The 20,777-nt window shown below is 44.8% G+C and overlaps 1 protein-coding gene and 1 long non-coding RNA gene across 8 annotated transcripts in view; one reads left to right on the forward strand and one right to left on the reverse strand.

The window, feature by feature from the left end:
* KIF21A (kinesin family member 21A) overlaps positions 1–12,799 on the reverse strand; it is a 148,750-nt gene extending 135,951 nt beyond the window's left edge. For 3 of the 7 annotated variants that reach the window (XM_039516040.1, XM_039516084.1, XM_039516031.1), the window contains exon 1: positions 12,344–12,797. In XM_039516040.1, coding sequence (XP_039371974.1) covers positions 12,344–12,387 — 44 coding nt within the window. In that variant the 5' untranslated portion in view covers positions 12,388–12,797. Of the gene's footprint in view, positions 1–12,343 lie in introns of all 7 variants that reach the window. The other 4 variants (XM_039516066.1, XM_039516057.1, XM_039516094.1 and 1 more) reach the window with 3 other exon arrangements.
* LOC120391878 lies at positions 4,206–16,458 on the forward strand. The gene is made up of 2 exons (XR_005591513.1): positions 4,206–5,285; positions 15,913–16,458. It is a non-coding gene; the product is annotated as an uncharacterized LOC120391878 (long non-coding RNA).
* The last annotated feature ends 4,319 nt before the right edge of the window (positions 16,459–20,777 follow it).

Consider the following 20,777-nt stretch of genomic DNA (forward strand, 5'->3'; position numbering starts at 1 on the left):
GTTTCCTGACATTTAAGAACCATGAAGTGCTATCATCTTACTCTGTTGTGTCACTTGGACCTGCAGATGGGAGACACACAAGACATTTATCATTGTTCACTGGGTTTGGACAACTAAGGATGCTTAACGTAACACAGTCAAGGTTGGCAGGCCCAAAGTTTGTCAGATATTTTATTTTAAAATCTGTTTGTAAAATCAATGCAGTCCTTGCAGGCTTTTCCTTTTAAAAAAAAATATGACAAAAAATGCATAAATGCTTTGTTTTCTTAAGACAAATAAAATAAATCATAACTATAATCATTCCAACAGCCCAGAAATTCAACAAATGAATGTGTACATAACAGTAAAAAAATATTTGGGGGCCAAATACAGCAACTCCTCTCTCTTCCCTTCCATCCACAAATTGTCCAAAAGCAATTTGGAGGAAAATCTTTCACCTCAATCCAGCTGTATGCTGTGAAATGGCTGTATAACTTCTCCATTTCCAAAACTCAAGCTCATATGCTATAATCAATCGCTTTCTCAGTTTAACTTCCCCAACAGCCATGTCTGGACTAGGAAAACAGGTGTTTTAAAACATATCAGCTGGTCATGATTAACCTTAGGCTCCCCCCGGAGGCTGACCATGACCCCAGATAACATATTTATAAAAGTGACATGCCCTGTAAACCAAGTGCAAAGTCCTGTTTAAAACTGTGTCAGCTAAAACGTGTTAGCTGGTTGTGATCAATCTAAGGGGGAGAACATGACTTATTTTCCTAGACGAAACATGGCTTTATTGGAGGGTGTTTACATCCACATGGAGCTGCAACCACAGGCTGTATCCTTGCCCTGCTCTCTGAGGGCTTATCTACACTTATCGGAGGATCAGCACTGCGGCAATCGATGCATCAGCCATCAATTGCTCTCCCATCGACTCCTGTACTCCACCTAATCGAGAAGAGTAAAGGGAGTTGACAGGAGGACATCTCCCGTTGATGTCACATAGTGTGGACCCCGCGGTAAGTAGATCTAAGCTACGTCGACTTGAGTTACACTATTCACGTAACTCAAATTGCGCAGCTTAGATTGACTTTTCCCTTTAATGTAGACATGGCCTGAATCTTCACTACCAGCCCTAATCATGCTTCAGCAGAGGCATCACAGAGCAAGCTCTGCAGTACAGAGGGATTTGCATAGCACAGTGGCCTTTCCATGGACTACACCTGTTCCCACCACCCACATAGTAGAACTGCAGCAGCTTGGCAGCATTTATGGCCTCTGAGACTGCAAGCATGGGCAGCCTTTGACCTTCAGTAGGGAAACATTTCAGATGCAAAATTTTAAATAGCATTAATAATTACACAACTTTTTAAAAAACAAAATTCTGGAAAATATCGTATGCCCTTTTAAAAATCCCCAGGCTAACATACAAGCCTCCTTTAGGAAACTGTTTAAAAAGTTCTTCCCCGCTCATTACCAAACTCCTTCATATGTGAAATACCCCTCAAGGGTCCTCCATTTACAGTGTTCCCTTGTTTAATGCCATCACCATAGCAACACACTTGAAAGCTCAGGCCCCACTTCTGCCTTCAGTCATGCTGGGGCAACTGCAGTGATTTCAGTAGGATTTCATTGGTGCAACGAGAAGTAGACTGGGCCCTATGAATCCCTGACAGCTTTTATAAAAACACCACATTTAGAAAAGTTTTAATCAGCCAAGAATAATAACAGAACTTTGGATGAATGGCAAAGGAGAAGGGCACAAAAGAAGAATGGCAGAAGTCATACTGTTGTTACTGCTGTTCTGGGTTTATTGCTTTAAGTATTGTTTGCATTTGTTTTTTAGCCAAACTTATCTGTTGTCCCATTCAGAGAAAGTCTCTTATTTTGCTTAGTCAGTTATACACTGGTTTTGCCAACTATTTTAGAAAGGTGCTGTACTACCGAAGAAAGAATTCATCACTGCAAGAGTCCCGCCAGCACAGATAGACTAAACCTTTTCAGCAGTTGATGAAAGTGCACCCACAGCAGCTCACCTTTCCCTGGCATGTCTATTTACTACTGGGGCAGCCTGACGTAAAAGCTAGAACACCAGTGAACATCTCTGAATGTACAGCAACTGCTATACTTAAATGTGATGGGGTGTCCACCCCACACAATGCCTGAAGGGGAAATTAGGTCATTTAACTTAGGCTGCCACTGGAGGAAACCAAGGGAGTGCTAGGGCCTAATTGCAAATGAAGTCCAGCTGCGGGGAGGAGGAGCACAATCTATAAAGAGAGGAAGTTGTCAAGCTGGGGAAGGAAACCTGCACTTCCTAATACATGGAAGAAGGTGTAAGGGGAGCACAGGAAACAATCCAGAGAAGGGGCAGTGAGGACTGGAAGAGTAAAGCCCAGAACTGCTGGGTTGAGGTTCCCTGGACTGGATACAGGTCTGTCGCATCTTAGGCGCATTTAACATGCGCGATTTCAGCTTTACATGGTTGGCAAAAACAAAACAAAAAAAGAGAAAAATAACAATTTAAATACTGTTTCTGTAGTGTGGGCAATTCTGCCCGCCACTACACTCAATGTCATTTTGACTATACGCGATTTTCGCTTTGCGTGCTGAGTGCGGAACGTAACCCCAGCATAAGATGAGACAGACCTGTACTGGTGTAGCAAGCGGGCTGGGGTTTCCCTAGCAGCCACTAGGAGACAGACCAGGCAATAGGGAATGGATTAGCTGGGACAGTTTGCCTCAAAGTGCTTCCAATACCCCGGAAGGGGGGAGAACTTCAATGTGACTTAGCTGGAGGGCTAAGATATGAAGAGGACAGTGCTGCTGCTTCTAGTGCATGAGAAGCCACCAAGTACTGAGGGACAAAGGAACTGCAGGAAGGGGTATCAGATTAGGTGGTAGAGCTAATTCCCCAGATGAGTCACAAGGAAGCACTGCTGACCGGTGACTAGCGCCATCCCAGTCACAATAAAATATCCCACAAGCAAAGGAGGTGAGGCTATGGCGGAAAGGAATGCAGATACACTTGCTTCACAAATTCTTAACAGAAGTTACTGTTTAGCTATTCAACAATGTACAGGTGGTGAGCAAAAATTCAGAAACAAAGTCTGAAGTGGACAGTATACTAGTAAGGCAGTATTTGGAGTAATAAATAAAAATGTGAATATTCCTCAGAAAATAAAAATAAACAGTATTAAGGAAGGGTGAGATATTCAAAGGCACTTAGGTCACACAACTCCCCTAACTCCCTTAGGAACTATAAAATCTCACCCTAAAAATACACTTCAAGAGAAATGAAGGGACTGACACTGCTGAGCATATGCATCGCATGCAGATAAAAAATATGATCCAACTTTAGCTGCGGAAGTCATAAAAGGAGAAAAGTCAAACTATTATCTCCTGTCCTTCAGTCAGAGAGTGAGTTCACGTTCATTTCACAGCAAAGCACAACCATCGATTTCCGCGTGCCCCAAGCAATGTAAGTAATGGATGATCAACTCTCATGGGGTAAAACATGACTGTTAAATTTGGTGCAGATGGTGGTGTGCATTTTTTGTGCTAAAATGCAAATATGTTGGTGAGTGTATTATAATGTTTTGGGAGGTTATTTATGCTTAAATATTTTCATGATAGCAGAAGCTCTTGGATGCAAAAATCAATATTAAATACTGCCCCTTGAAAGCGAGGAGACACAGCAGAGCTTACAGGAAAGAAAAAATGAAAACTATTATGCGTTAATATTTTTTTCTTGTACTTTTTTTTTTTTTAAACTCACACACCCCTCCCCCAAGTAGTACTTGCAGATACTTGACATTGGTGTTTAATATTGGTGGATATATTTCTGTCTTTAGAAGTATGTACATACTGTGGGCATATTTACTGAGACTACCGAATTTCATTGCTGGCAACCAATGTGCAATTGTTACTAAGAAATTATAGGTTGTAGCCACATATGAACGTCACTACTTTAAAAAGATTATCAGATAAAGAGAAAGTCACAGATCCTTTCTGGTTGAAGACAGTCAGTACTGTTCATTTCTATTATTTATCTCCTTGCAGGACAGTTTACACAGTACATGTATGCTTGGCGCTTGTAGGGAGCTGGTGTGATCTCCCTCCAGACCAGAGGGTGAGGAGCCACTTTCTCAGCCTGAGTGGGTGGAGCCAGGCCAAGATTACTCCACCCCCCGGAAGGGGAGGGGTGGAACAGGAAGTACAAAAGGTGGGGCCCTTAGCCCAGTGAGGAGAGCATCAGGGAAGGAGACAGACATAGGCTGCTCCCTGTTCCTGAATGAGATGATGCCCTGGACCAGTGAAAACCTGACCCAGAGGAGGGACTCAGGTTACCAGAACTGCCGGCTGCAGAGAACCCTGAGGAACTGGAAGAGCCGGGCAGCAACCTGAGCCCAAGTGAGCCTGATACTGAGGGTTAGCTGGGGCTACCGGCGGCTGAATACCCCAACAAGTTGGAGGAACCAGAGGGACCCACTGGAGAGACCGGGTACAAAGTAGCCCAGGGGTGGAACTGGACAGTGTGGTGAGTTAGTGTTTGGTCAGCGTGTTGTGGACAGATCCCCACTGACCCAGTGGCAGGATGCTCCACCACTGTCAGGGTCCTGGGCTGGAACGCAGTGGAGTCGGGTGGGCCTTCGTTCCCCTGCCACCCTGCCTTGGGGTGGCAGAAGACTGATAAAGTGCTAAGGACTCTAGCTGGTGCTCTGCTGCCTGAGGGGCACGCCACAGGCTTTGGCCAGCGCTCCCGTGTCATGCCAATTGTGATGTCCCACCTCCCTCTGCTATTTCCCGTCGTCAGAGAGGTGTGACCAGGGCCTTTCAGAGAGGCAGTAGCTCCCCACCGCCCCCCAGCGGCTTGGCAGACCAACTGAGACCGTGCTACAGCGCTGTACAGACACAGTATGAAGTCAAGGTCATTGCCCTGAAGAGATTATGTAAATTTACAATGTACAGCTGAAAAGCTACCATCTTGCAACCCCTTGTATACATGCTTCTCTTTACTACCATGAATGGACTCACTGATTTCAAGCGTAGGACAAGACAGGAGTAGAACAGCAACAAGCAAGAGTGCTTCAAACCACATCTTGCCACAAATATGACTGAGTGTCTTCTGTTGTCTTTCTCCTCTTCAGCCAATACATTTGTTCGGGAGGGGCAAGAACTAGGGCTTACAGGTCTTTTGGAAGTTTATTCTAAGGAGGGACCCAAAGGATGAAAGGTGGCGGGCATGGCAGTGCCTGGCACAGAATTCTGCACAGAAAAAAATGCTTGGGAGCAAGTATGAGGTAAGACACAATGGAACCAGTTAGTCATGTTAGCAGTGGGCCATGAGAGGAGTAGTCCCAATAATGAGGTTTGTGATATTAATCAGTTCCACTGTATAAACAATAACTGCATTCTAACTGGCTCCTCAAATTAAATAGTGTACTCTGAACTCATGCTACAGCCAACTGAATTATCTATGCAAGTCTCTGCTCTTGGACTGACTCAAAGATCAGCATGCTCTTTCTACAAGTCTAACCTTGTCTCCCCTCTGGAACATCAGAATGGAGGGCAGGGGGCCATAATATGTTTTTACTAAACTGCTATACTTTAGATATTCCTTCCTCTATTATGAGGAGAAATTTCCAGATATAAATCTATTTTAAGTTCAATGTTTCAGTGAACATTAAGTTTTGCTGACAGATAACGTACACTAGGGTCCCCTTGAACTCCCTGTAGGGCACTTTTTGAACTGAATCATGAGAAGGCAGGAAGCAGTGTTGACTTTCTGGAGTCTGGAGAGCTGGGACAAAGGGAGGGCACTTCTTAAGGAGAAAAAAAGAGATAAAGGCATGAATGATTATCTCCACAGTTGAAGTAGTTGCAATCATGTGCACTGTTGCAGCAGTGTGACAGAAGGCATATTTGCAGGCACAGGAGATAAAAGTACAAATCAAAGACAACACAAAGAATGCACATTCTCCTCTTCTCTCCTCTTTCCTTTGATATCTGTCACTTATCCCTCTAGCTCCTCACTACCCTTGGACTACAAAGCCTGGCTCTTAACATTCTTCCCACGCCTACCCCATTTATTCTGGATGACTGCAACTTCCACAAAGACATGTGACTTCAGGACCTCACTTCCTCTCCTTCACTTCGTTTGACTGCTACCTCCAGACCAGTACTCGTACTTACTAACTTGATCTCTGCCAAACAATGCTCTTTAATATTATTCATCACCATCTATTGATCACTCGCTCTTATAATTCAACTCTCCCTTTAGTTACCTCTGATCCATCTCTCTATTTGCTGTCTGCCAATGAATGCACTACACAGCTTCTGGTCACTTGCCTCCTACTCTGTTGAATGCCAAAGAAAAATCCAGCAGCCAAGTAAACTTACTCTTCCATCAGCTCTGCAGTCTCCCTTCTCTGCACTTGATTCCAACAGCTTCAGTGCCACTTCGCAACTTCAGTGCTCTCTCTCACCTACTTCTCCAATGACCAAGGCCCAAAATGATGATACTCACCAAGAGTTCCCATCCCTCACTCTTGTTTCAAGTCACAAGGGTTACTAAATCACCATCCCCTGGTCAAGTTCAAGAACCTTTTGTCTCTGCAAATCTTCCTCAATTCATATGCCAGCTTCAAAGTAGTACACTCTTCTGCTCAAGCTTGTTCTATGCTTTCTTTCTTCTCTTCAAACCTTTCCAACTGCTTATTCCACATTTCCTTGGGAGGGTCTTCATCCTTCCCCATAGCTGTTCCCAGCCCTCTCTTCTTCATGTTTACATTCTCCCTCCCAAGAGGCTTCATCATACTCATGGTTTCAACTATTATCTCTACAATAGCTCCCAAACCTATCCAATTCCCAACCTCCTATTTCTGCCAAGTATCCCTTTGATGCCTCCTCTTAGAAATTCAATATGTGACATACAAATCCCTCCTTTTCCACATCACTGTTTTCACCTCCTCTGTCCTCCCTGCAACCTCATCTTTCCTTTTCTCGTTACCCCATCTCTAAACTCACCAAATCCTGTCCTCCCTTTTCTTTCCTACCACAAAAGTTCTTGTCCATGACTTAGTAATCTCTTGCCTGACATATTGCAGCTTCCCCTTCTTTGGCCCCCCAACCCTCAATCTAACTAGGTCACTCCCCTCTATTAGTTTCTTCTTACCTTCCATGTCAAGGATGATTGCAGGCAGACAACGTGCTGCTTGCTACTCTTTGTGGAAGTGACTTGCTTTCCCCCTTGCTGATAGCGATGGAAATATGCTCCTGGGCCACAAAGGGTATATCTACACAGCAAAGAGAAACCCGCAGCTGGCCTGTGCCAGCCAACTTGGGTGTGGGCTGCGGGGTTGTTTCCTTGTTATGCAGACTTCCAGCTCGGGCTGGAGCCTGAGCTCTAGGACCCCCTCACCATGCAAGGTCATAGAACCCCGGGTTATACTTTGCTGTCTAGACATACCCAAAGGGAATTAACTCCCTCTTCTCCTGCTCTGAGCACAGTTGCCAGAAGAGAGGCTGAGAGTAGCTCCACAGGGAATCAGGGTGGGGGGAAAATTACTCCCAGTAAACCCCACAGATACTAGACACAGTTAGATGGGGCAGGTGGAAGAGGGGGGAGGGTGTTGAGGTGATGAGATCTAGCAGGGAGAAAAGAATTTGGATGTGAACTGAAGGGAAAAGAAAAAGGATACTGGGGAAAGACAATGGCAGGAGGAAAAGAAAATGGTAGGGAGTAGCATTAAAAGTGTTTCCCCTGCACAGAAATATTGGGATGAAATGTTTCCCTCCAAAAGAAAAGAAAAGCCCTGTGGAAAAGCACTTTGTTGTAAAATGAAGGTTGGAGATATATTTTTAAAAAGTTAATGACCAATATTCTTATAAAGGATGTTAGAGACACATGACTAACTTGGTAACAGTGTTAATCAATAGTACACCAATGAACCAGTTCAAAATATGCAGATTAATTATTTAGATAATCTATTTGCTCACTCTTAGCAAGCTAGGCTTGAGCAGCATTCCTGAAACTGAATGAAACTAGGTACCCGGTTTAGTAATTGACATACAATATTTAGTTATGTCACTTTGATTAGATAACAATGGCACTCAGGGCCAAACAGAAAAATTAAGTAAACTTTTGTCTTCAATGCTTGTTTTCGGTAATTTGGAATGTATATTTTAGTGCCTCTCTTTCTTTGAGAAATCCATATTGGGCAAATCTTTCTTCCACCATGAAAAATTTTTATGAATTTCATAGCTTACTCCGCATAGAAGATAGAGCAGATTAATTTTCATACATGAGAAGGGCATTCAAAAATGCACTACAGCAGTTCCACAGTCACAAAGGTAGTTTTTACACTAAAAAATAGTCATATGATTGATTAGATTATAAAGGGGACTTTATGATTTTTAACTGAAAACAAGCATGCCTGACAACTGAACACAGTCATGGTAACACAGACTAAAAGTAAAGCTCTTTGTGAAAGTTGCACATAATCATCAAAATTGTAAATCAGCCTCTTTCAGTGGAAGCTGACAATAGTGAAAGATTTTTTTCTGGATTGCAGAGTTTAACATTAGTTATTGGATTATCTGCCAAAATACTTGCAGCTCTCATGCTTCACTAAACTGGAATATCTGGTACATCATTCACTACCCAATAATTAAGCAAAAAACTCTGAAGCAATTAGTGTGCAAGAGGATAGCTTAAGGGTGGTGATAATTGGAAAGAAAAGATCATTTTCCATCATACTACAGCATGTTATACTTCACTTTATTTCATTAGTAGTTGTGGAAAAACAGTTTAGTAAACATTTTACCTTACATTACATCCAAAAAGTTCTCAAACTGGGGGTTGGAACCCCGCAGGGGGGTGTGAGGTTATTACATGGGGGGGGTCACAAGCTCTCAGCATCCACCCCAACCCCCGCTTTTCCTCCAGTATTTATAATGGTATTAAATAAACAAAAATGTTTTAATTTATGGGGGGGGTCGCACTCAGAGCCTTGCTATGTGAAAGGGGTCACCAGTACAAAAGTTTGAGAACCATTGGTATAGAGTAAACATGGGCATGTTCTTTTCTGCACCAGCTTCAATGCAAATGTGCCTTTTAAAGACCTTACCTTTGCTATCTCATCCCATTTACAAATATATATGGTACTATGACATGGCAAGCAGTCACAGAAACATTCATAAAACTAATTAAGGCCCCAATTCTGCAATTTGCTGCACCAAGGCAGATCCTCAAAGTCAACTGAAACCCACTGAAGTCACACTGCCCCTACAAAATTGAGTAAGGACTGTCATTAGCTGAAATACTCTTCTTTCAAAATACTGAAAAGAGAACGTAAAATGAAGTTCTGTATGTAGTTACTGATATTGTGTCCATCTAAAACACCTGGATCAGAATGGCTTCTCTTAGAAATCTTAAGAGCAGAGAGATAAATCTGGTGCATGAAGAATTAACCCTCCAAGGGACGTAGGTAGAAAGGAAGATGGGTGTAATCCCTCATTATCAAACTGCACTGAGATTTGGAGGATTAAGATGTTTGCCGATTATGAGAATATACTGTGTAGTATTTAAAATTTATCCCAGAGCCACAAAAAAGTCTTTAATTCAGTTGCCTATTTTTAATTCACTTTTACTAGCCTGCTCCCCATATACCTCTACCCCAATATAACGCAGTCCTCAGGAGCCAAAAAAATCTCACCACCTTATAAGTGAGACCGCATTATATTGGGTTTGGTCCGGTACGCCGTGCCGGACTGGACCGGCTTCCCGAGCGGTGAAGGGCCCGGTTATCCAGCTGCTGTGATGAGCCCTGGTCCCTTTAAATTACCGCCAGAGCTCTGGCAGAGGGGCTCGGGCAGGGATTTAAAGGGCCCAGGGCTCCCCACAGCAGCCAGAGCCCCGGGCCCTTTAAATCACTGCCAGAGCTCTGGCAGCAGGGCTCCGGCGGTAATTTAAAGGGCCCAGGGCTCTCCGCTGCTTTACCACGTTGTATCTGAATTTATGTTATATCGGGTCACGTTCTATCGGTAGAGGTTTAATTTTTCCATCCTATTTATCAAATGTCTGCAAATACAAATCCTTTGGTACCAGAAGACTTTGTTTAGCTCCTAGCTACAATAACTATATATAAAAAATGTGCTATCCTGCACCAGAAAAAACCTTCTCAAAATAACATATGAAATATTTTCATTTAAAGGTGAGGCAGTTGTTTCAACACACCCTGTTTTTAAGATTACACCTCTGAATTACTTTTGTTTATAGAAACATCCTGATTACAGAATGGAATATCTCTTTTTCAGTGTTTTCCAAGCAAAGCATTTCAACAAATGACAATCTGCTCAAGTTAACAGGAAGAATTTCTCCTAACAGAAAACACTACTGTGATTAAAAAATTGATTTTAAAACTGACGCAGCAGTTCTCCAACTGTGGGTCATGACCCTGTTTTAATGGAGTCGCCAGGGCTGGCATTAGACTTCCTGGGGTCTGGGGCTGAAGCTGAAGCCTGAGTCCCGCTACCCAGGGATGAAGGATGAAACCCGAGGGCTTCATCCCTGGGCAGAGGGGCTCAGGCTTCAGCTTCAGCCCTGGATAGTGGAGCTCAGGTTACAGTGCCTCTTCCCCACCCTCATGGTTAAAGCCCTTGAGCCTCTGCTTTGGGTCCCTCCCCCAAATCCCCCTTCCTGGGATCCCGTAGTAATTTAGGTTGTCAGAAGGGGATCACAGTGCAATAAAGTCTGACAAACACTGGTACAGCATCCATCACATTTCATTGTTAATGGGCTTGCCTCTGCATTGGTCATCCAATGGCCCCCAGAGATAGATAGATAGATGATAGATAGATGATAGATAGATATAAAATCAGCACCCAGTAACAGTGCTGCTTCTACATCTCTTGGGATACTTCGGCTCCACCCTTTGCATCTTACGATTTGACCCTTGAACAAACTAACAAACATTCAGGTTCTGAATATCCAGTGATGGAAATGGAGTTTTTAAAGTCCTGTACATTATGCTGGAGCTCCAGCATAATACACAGTGAAGAATTCATTTCATCATTCAGTATAATTATTTCATGTAACTCAAACCCAATTGACAGCTTGCATAGTCCAAAACAAGAGCACTTGTACAAGGACTACATAAAGAGATCTTAAGACAATTTAAGAAAAATGTATTGAACTACTGTGGAATCTTTTGAAGCAACAAAGTCTCTTAGAACGGGAAAGCCCTAAAATCCAGTTTTACTGACAGATTTTTATCTCTGATAAAAGATTTAAGTCATTTGAATCAGCTGACATTTTAAAATCATTTATGCTCCAGTCCTGTAAACACTTCTGTACGTGCTTAACTTTATGCACTGAATAGTCTCATTAAAGTCAATGGGACTGTTCACAGTACATAAACTTCAAGACTTGCAAAGGTCTTTCCAGGATTGAGGCCTTTGCCATCCTAAAATATTAGAATGTTAGAGTCCAATCTTGGGAGCGTTACTGATGCAAATAGCACCATTGAAGTCAGAGGTTATTATGTTAGTAGAAACCACTCATGAGTAAGGGTTTGCAGGATTAGATTCATGGTTTGTATGCAGATGTTTAAATCTTATTGAATTAGTAAATGGTCTCAAGTTTTGTGAGACAAACACTATTTTTTCTTTTATAATTTTCAACCATTCCTGGGAAACACTCAATTAGAGAGATTACTAAGATTAACTAAGCTGATACACTTGTTCTATTGTAAATACGTCATTAATTTTTCATGCAGTACAGTGATGCTGCAATTTTCCATGAGTAGAAACTTGCAGATACTGTGACTGCAATGTATCCAGTCCAGAATATTCGCAACACTGCCTGCATGTGTCGTACAACGCATTCACTGGAACGTAATTCAAGATATTGCACACACTACGGAAAATACACACTTGTTCTTCTATTGTATAGAAACCCTGCTTAGAGTCACGATGTTTGAAGTCTAAGCTGAGCATGTATTCACTCCCTTCATAGATGTCTCTGGCCAGCCATGCATCTGAGGCAGGAGTTTTCAGCAAGACCCCCCACTCACTCCAATACAATGAGCCGGTTTCACACGCCGCTGCGGGGCCAATGGCTGGGCTGGGGTGGAGCGGAGAGAAGAGTGACCCCGCTTCCCCCCCGCAGCTTTGACAGGCAGCGGCCTGCCCCCAGGCCTCGCGGGGCGGTGGGTTCACGCTGCCCCGGACCCCGGCAGCCACCTGCCCGCACCGCTCCAGGCCGGAAGGTACCAGCCCACCTGTGGCCGCCCCCGTCATGCGCGGCACCGAGCCCCCTGCCCCGGAGCAGCGACCCCCGGCGGCCCCTCGCCCGTACCTGACAGCGACCCGCACCGAGCTCTCGTCCTGCCCCGCCGACATGGTGTGGTGGGGGGGGCGGGGTAAACACTGGCTGGTTCCGCCGCCGCCTCTCCGAGCCGGGGCGCGGGGCTGCCGCTCTCACCTCCGCGCTCCAGCCATTGTAGGGACTGGCTGACTAGGTAGCACCGCGCCCCCCGAGCGCTCCCTGGCTGGCGGAGAAGCGACCGGCTCCCGCCCCCGCCGCACTGACAGCAGCGGCGCCGGCAGCTCCGCTCCCGGCCGCCTCAGGTTCTCTCCAGCCGCAATGCGTAACCAGGCCCCTCCTCCCTCTCTCCCTCCCCGCCCGAGCGGCTCCCCGCCGGGCTCTGGCTGGCGCTGCGGGGGGAGCACGCACTGCGCTCCCCCTCTCACACGCACACGGGCTCGCCCCCAGGGCTGGACGAGCTTCAGTCCCTGCTAAGCCTGTTCCATCTTCCCGAGAACAGCCACCTCCACTTGTTTCTTCCCCAGCAGCAGGAGCCACCCCGTGGGGCGGAACGAGCTGGCTTTTTATTCCAGAGCCCTGCTTATTCTGCGGTGCCACTATAGCATTAGCGTGAGCGGAGCTGGGGAGGGCCGGCCAGGGAGCCCTGCAGAACTCCCCGGTTTGGTTTTGTCTGGCAAATTGGTTCAGAAGTTCCCCGCCTATGTGCCCCGTCGCTCGTCTCAGCGCTTTAATAAACTGTCTGGTTTTCACATTTGGAAATTTAGGGGAGGACACTAATTGTTGATGCAAACAGCAGCCCTGCTAGGAAACAGGCAGGTTTTTGCTTGAAACATTTCACATTCCTGAGCAGTATTTTCCACCAGAATAGGCCCATTTTTGAATTTGTAATGATATGCTAAAAACCTTGCATATCAAGTTATTGTGCTTTTCATTATGAAAGATGTGCACACCCAAGCCTCAATCTTACAATCAGATCCCTGCAGGAAAACTCCTTTCCCACACAGATCTGATTGCAGGATTGGGACTCCAGCAACATCCATGACTCTTTACAGGAACAAATCCCCAGCCCTAAAGAAATTTCAGTCTACTAAAGCAGTACTGAATTATTTCTTTGGGGCTTAAACCTCGTCACTTTTCCTTTGCTATTTTTTCTCCATTTAATTCAGAAACAGTGTTGACTTGGGAATATTGTTTTACTGCACGTTGCTACATATAATAATATTGTATATCTTTCCTTTAAAATTATAAAATGTTCTATACTAAGATCACCCAGCGCTTTAAAAATATTAATGGCAAGCTCCTTAATATTCCTGTGAAGTATGTATTACGTACCTAAAGATGGAGAAGCTGACTAAGGCACAGAGAAGATAAACCTAAAGCAGTAATTCTTAAACTTTTATACTGGTGCCCCCTTTCACATAGAAAGCCTCTCAGTGTGACCCCTTCTTATAAATTAAAAACACTTTTTATATATTTAACACCATTATAAATGCTGGAGGCAAAACAGGATTTGGGGTGGAGGCTGACAGCTCATGACCCCCCATGTAAGAACCTTGTGACCCCCTGAGGGGTCCCAACCCCCAGTTTGAGAACCCCTGACCTAAAGTCACCCAGGGAATATGCAGCAGAGACAGAAGTAGAGCCTGAATCTCCCCAGGCCTGTCTGGGCTTTAGCCACAAACCATTCCCTAGATCTGGTGCCCTAGGGAAAGGTGTCTCACTTCTAACCCTCCTTTTAATATATGTTTAAGAAAGTGAATATTTAGACTGAATAGCAGCAAAGGGTTCCTGAAAGTAGATTGCATTAGGCTGCAGAACAGTCTCTTGAGGGAGTGATGGAAGACATAATTTAGGGGTTTTAAGATTAGTTTGGACTAACCCCTAGAGAAGGAAAGAAAAATTAACCTCTCTAAAATATAATGATCACCCATCCACAGTGTGTGTCAATATCTGGTACAACCATGTTATTCCGTTTTCATATTTGTTTGAGAACATAGCTTCTCTCAGACTAGTATGAATAAGAGAAGGTCCATGTGTTTTTCCTTCTGAGTCACAGGGTATATTTTAGTGAAATGGATGGTTTTTTATAAGAATCAAATAAGTTTATCCATCTTGCACCCCCTAAGAATGCTAATACATCACACAGCTTAAAGCTAGACTTGATTTAATGTACCTATGCAATATCAGGACTTGTATTATTAAAGCATATTTAATCTTGTCAGCCTCACTACTGCAAAGACTTTAAGCATGTGTATAATCCCACTGAAGTCACTGGCACCAATTCTTCACAGTCAGAGCTGTACCCAAACCTAGTGGACAGGAGCAGCTGCAGGGGGCTGGCTGCAGTTCACTCATACTCAGCCATTAAGATCTGGGTCCCACTCTAATTTCTGACAGGGACCAGACATACGGGAGCTCATCTCCACCATGCCCTCTTCCATCCTCGGCGCACCCCCTACACACTTACCCCACCCTCAACATATCCCCTCCTCCCACAAACATGGTGAAGGTGAATTTAGCAGACTGAAGAATATGGTCCAATAGAAGTATTCATATGACTAAACACACATGTACGTTTTTGCACGACAGAGGCCATTGTGCCAAAGAACCACTGCTCACAATGGGGCTGTATAGGAAGTCAAATTTCAGTGTCAAAAGAATAAAGTTTTCTTCTGATTTTGGCTTTTTTAAGTTCAACAGTACGTACATGTTCTCCATCCTGAATGATTTAAGCTACTGAAATCAGTGGAGTTCTCTTTGACTCTTGATTTTCTCTTCAAAGGAATTGCCTAATTTTAGAGCATTTGAAATAAAATTATGGATCCCATGAGTATTCCACACTTTTCTGCAAAATTTAAGCTTTTAATTAAAAACAAATCTTAATTTTTTTAGTATTTTTTCCATTCCTTCTCAAAGTAAACAAATCCACTGCTATTCTGTTAACACATCTGTCTCTGGGTAAATGATCATTGTAACTATCTCTCATACCATTTTCTTCAATGAGGAGCAACCTCTTCTCCCCATTCTTATTCACGTCATTGAGAGATTAACCTTAATAAATGTGTAGGAAATCACTCCCTTTGTTTTAACAGATATGTAAGAAAGTACTTTGTACTGTCAACAATTCTGTTTATCTTTAATAAAAAATTAGTAACTCAGAGCTGTATTCACAAGAGTGACTTAGGCACCTACCTGCCACTGTAGTCACTTATGTACAACATTTATGCACCATGGGCATCCATAAAACCACTGCTCAGCTGCTGCCTGAACTTGTGGGTGCCTAAAATCCCCAGGCACCTAAGTTTCCACCAGTAAAGTCTACCAGGAGCAGCTGTGCTTTCCCTGCCTCTATTACGCTAAGGAGTGAGATCGGCTAAAACCACCACCTGTGGAAAAAACAGTGCCAGCATTCATTTCCATTGCCCTATACAGCTATAATCATGCCAGCGAGCTAGCCCCCTCCCACTCATTTCTCCAAACCCATCCTCCCACAAGGGCCATACTCACCTTGGCTAATGCTGTATGGAAGTGAGTGAGTTCAGTAACTTAAGTTTCAGCTTCCATTGTGAATACACTGACAATGTGTGTTGTATCTGCAGCTGCTGCTATTGTGGACTTCAGCATCTCCCCCTCCATACCCGAACTAGATAAGGAGGAGAAAGAAGAGGACTCGGGATGGCATGTTCCAGGAGATCCTGCAAGCCAGTGCTGCATCAGAGAACAAGACCAGGACCTGGAGGATGACTCTTGCAGATAGCATGGAGAAGGATAGAGTAAAGAGGAGAAAGACACAAGAAAAGGAGAGGGACATGCAGCAGGAGATGCTTGCACTTCTCAGACAGAAACAGAGATTTTGCAGACTCTGGTAGACCTGCAGGTTCAACAATCCCATGCTCACCTCCTTCTGCAGCCCATAATGAACTCAGATATCTGGACCTTGTTATACCCTCTCCCCAACATTCTATGTGGCATCAGGGGTCGGTGCACTACCCTTATCACTCCACCTGGGTTGGGGGAGAGGACACTAAAGACAATCAATCACAGCTTCACATATGCTGACCTGTGAAAGCGTGTATGTGTACCTGTAAAATGGAGTGTTCTTTCCCATTCATTAGTTCTGTTCCCTTAATTTATTACGTTTTGAATGGCTTTTTCCTCCCCATTGCCTAGTTCCTGTTACAGAATGAAATGCTATTTTTTGCTGCAAAATTAATCTTTATTAGTACACAACATACACTGTTAGTGCTGAGCAGGATTAACACCCACCAGTTTCCTGTTACTTCACTTTGTCACAGAACCCATAACATCATTCAGAGACAATATTAATAGGTGCATGACAATGTTATATTACTACATGCACAGCAATCACTGCAAGATTCATACCAGGCTGCAAAAAAACAAGGCCAGGTAGGCCAACCAAATGCATATTCAACTCTCATGGGGTGCACCTGCTGAGTTTGTAGCTGAAGCAATCATTGGTGCTATCAAGGTAGCTGGTGTACCATGAGTCAGGGAAGCAAGGAGTAGACTGGGTCTCTAAGGATCACTATTGGCATTTCAGCATTCCCAGTGGTGATGCACTGATTGGGAAAAATAGACCCTGCTTGCACCTTTCTTTAAAAGCAAAGATGCACACATCATGCATCTTCCTTGAGCAGCCCACACTGATATAGGAAAAGCGTCCCTGGTGATCCACCAGCACTTGCATTACCATAGAAAAGTAGCCCTTTCTGTTGACGTACTCCGTGGCAAGGTGGTCTGGTGCTAACATAGGAACATAGGAATATTCATGCCATCTGTCACTCCACTGCAGTTTGGGAACCCCATTGTTGTAATACCATCCACTATATCCAGCATATTGCCCAGAGTCACAGTCCTGGGTAGCAGGAGGCAATTAATGGCCCTGAACACTTGCATGACAATGGCCCCTGTGCTGGATTTCCCAACTGACCGGTAGCAATCTAGCATTGCAAGTTTCCACAGTTTGATTACCATTCATTTCTGAACTGGTCAGCATAAATCTCATTTTGGTGTCCCTGTGCTAGAAGGGTGGAGCAAGTTCAGCACACAGATCCAGAAATGTGGTCTTGCACACCCAAAAGTTCTTCAGCCACTACTCATCATCCCAAACCTGTATGACAATGTGATGCCACCAGTCAGTACTTGTTTCTCAGGCCCAGAACCAGTGCTCCACCATCTCCAGCTTCTCTGTGAATGCAACCAACAACCTTGAATTGTTTATTTTTACCTCCCACAGCAATCTAGCCTCCAAGACATTGTAATGGTCCCCATGGCTCCTCTTGTGGCTCTGCAAATACCACAGGATCATGCATCCTGTACTTGCAATGCTCATGACAATAGTGCAGAGCTATGCAGGCTCTATGCTTTCTTGTCAGGGCTGGCAGAGAGCAAGGAGGGATGCACAGATTTGTGTGGAATATAAAGAGAATATGATGATGTCAGGATCCCAACAAGGGCAGTCAGGGCCAAGGAGCAAACAGGAGTAGCAGAGGAGTTCCTAGTCAGTTCCAGGCCAGGGTTGATTCTGAGGAGCTAAATCAGGAGGTGAAGTCCAAAACAAGCCACAGTCAAGCCAAGAGATCAAGACCATAGACCAGGAATGGTCATGGCAGCTACAGAAGATCTGCATTGTTGCTTGGACACTTCCTGGAATTCACCTTGGGTTTAACTTCCCATGATCTGTATCCACAGTGGATCATAGGAAGTGAAGCATAGGTTGATTACAGCTGCTGCTGGGTGGTAGCCTGGAGCTGTTAACTGCCCGCTATCTCTACAGGCATAGATTTTAGCCTTTTGTGGCCTTACATTTACTCCCTTACCCCCACAGGACCCAGGTTTCTCAGGATGGGCCTCATGGAAGGCTGCCACAAGGTTGGGCATATGGATGTGGGATGCAGGCTCCCAGGACTGCTCTTCTAGGCCATAGACCTCTCAGTCTGAGGTACCAGAGGGAGCCATGTCTGATTTTTATTTTTTAGTCCAGTATCTCATTAACCTCATACTCATGTCCTTGGACCCACACTGGAGGGGGTAGTTGTTGAGACTGATGAGGGAAAGGGTTGTCAATGTAGGGTTTTAAGCAGGGATATATGAAACACTGGATGTACTCCGAGGGACCTGTCATACTGGAGCTTCATGGTCACTGGGTGGATTACCATGGTCCGACATATTGATCCAGTTTAGGACATGGCCAGTTGGCATGGAGATTTTGGGCTGAGAACCACACTTTTTGTCCGAAGATGAATGCCGGTCCTCCCTGGCACTGACAGTCAGCATACCACTTGTAGAGCTCCTTGGCCTTGTCCAGAGAGGCTAAGAGTTCCTCTTGCATCTCATGTGTTATATCCTTGGGGGCAGCCGGTTTAGGAAGAAATCACTTGAGGCCAGAGAGAAGACAGCTAACAAAACTACCATTTTATTTACAGACACAGAGCTCACCCAACCGGCCGAAGCTGGCTGGGCTATCCCCTAATAATCTAACTCAGTTGCCATAGGAACAAAAACCATGACAACCAAATACACAACATATTCATCCCCTAAATAAAACACACACTAGACTAGACAAGGAGGGTAGACTGCCTCCATTCCCGGCTAAACCCTGGGGATTATTTTGCCCCATAACCGTGGGTTCGCCCTAGCTAAAGATCCAGCTGATGAGGAGGCCTTCTGTCTCTAGGTGGATTATGGCGAACTTCTGGTGTTGTTGCACCCGAAAGTACCATGGGCTCAGGGTCCGCAGCACGAACAGGTGAGGAGGTGGTATCAGCTCGTGCTGGGCAAAGGGGTATCTCAGCCGCCGGCAGTAATGGAGGAGAACAGTCAGGAACAGGTGATTCGGTGTCTCACCAAAAGAGGTGAAGTCAGACCACTCAACTGCAGATGTGTCCTGAGGACTGGCATGACCTGGCAACAGCTGATCTACATGTCGCCGCCAGGTAAGATTCTCTGCAGTCCGGACTGTGTAGGAAACAGGTCCTGTTTGAGTGATGATTGTGGCAGGGACCCATTTAGCTCTGGAAGTATAATTCCGAGCCAAAACTGGCTGTCCCGGGCTAAAGGTTCGGTCTTTTTGCTCTGGGTGCCCGTCTGATGACTTGATATTGCTGCTGATGTTGCACAGTTTGTTGGGGTTCAGAAGGTTTCAGCAGATCAAAGCAAGTGTGCAGCTGTCGTCCCATCATTAGAAAGGCCGGGGATGCCTGGGTCGTAGCATGAGGTGTGTTTCTGTAGGAAAGTAAGAAGGTATCCAGACGCTTTTGAATGGAGTGTTGTCCCCTTGCTGATTTCAAAGCGTGTTTCATTGTCTGCACAAATCTTTCAGCTAATCCGTTGGTGGATGGATGATATGGTGCTGACGTGACGTGGTGTATCCTATTTGCCTTCATAAAATTTTGAAACTCCTGAGAGACGAACTGCGGTCCGTTGTCGCTCACAAGTTGTTCTGGCAGACCAAAACGACTAAAGAGTCCTCATAGTTTTTGGATAGTACTCTCTGCAGTAGTGGACTGCATTAGAGAGACTTCTGGCCATTTAGAATGGGCATCTACTGCCACCAAGAACATGCTTCCTTCAAGGGGGCCAGCAAAGTCAACGTGAATACGTTGCCACAGGTTTTCAGGCCAGTCCCATGGGTGTAGGGGTGCCCACTGGGGTGCATTCCTCACACCCTGACATGACATACAAGCTTTTGCCTTCTCTTCAATAGCACTGTCCAATCCAGGCCACCAAAAATAGCTTCGTGCGACTTCCTTCATGCGCACTATTCCACAGTGACCGGAATGTAGCTGTTCTAACATCTGTGATCTCAGTGGTGGTGGAATAATGACACGTCTCTCCCACAACAATCAACCAGATTGGACCGATAACTCCGTCCTCCTGGACATGTAGGTAACAAGGTCGGGTGAGACCGGAGAGGTTTGTCGAGATTTTCCATGCATCACCAGGTCCATAACTTGGGACAATACTGGGTCAACGCGAGTTGCCTTCTTTATCTGAGTAGCAGTGATGGGTGTATTCTCTACCTGTTCAAAGTAGATTATTTCCTTTTGGGCACTATCTTGATGTTTGACCGGCAAAGGCAACCTTGAGAGGCCATCTGCACTGCCGTGCAGAGTGGATTTCCGATATTTGATTTCATATGTGTGTGCGCTAAGTAACAATGCCCAACGTTGCATACGACTAGCAGATAATGGGGGAATGCCTGTGTAGGGTCCAAAAATTGATGTCAAAGGTCAATGGTCTGTGAGAAGAGTAAACTTTCGCCCAAACAGGTACTGATGAAACTTCCAAATTCCAAAAACAATTCCTAATGCCTCACGTTCGATTTGGGCGTAGTTAATTTCTGCTTTGCTTAGAGTGCGTGAAGCAAAAGCAATAGGTCTCTCTTCTCCTGAAGGCATAATGTGTGACACGACTGCTCCCACTCCATAAGGGGAGGCATCGC

The sequence above is a fragment of the Mauremys reevesii genome, linkage group 1 (genome assembly GCF_016161935.1).
Source record: "Mauremys reevesii isolate NIE-2019 linkage group 1, ASM1616193v1, whole genome shotgun sequence".
Taxonomy (NCBI): Eukaryota; Metazoa; Chordata; order Testudines; family Geoemydidae; genus Mauremys; species Mauremys reevesii.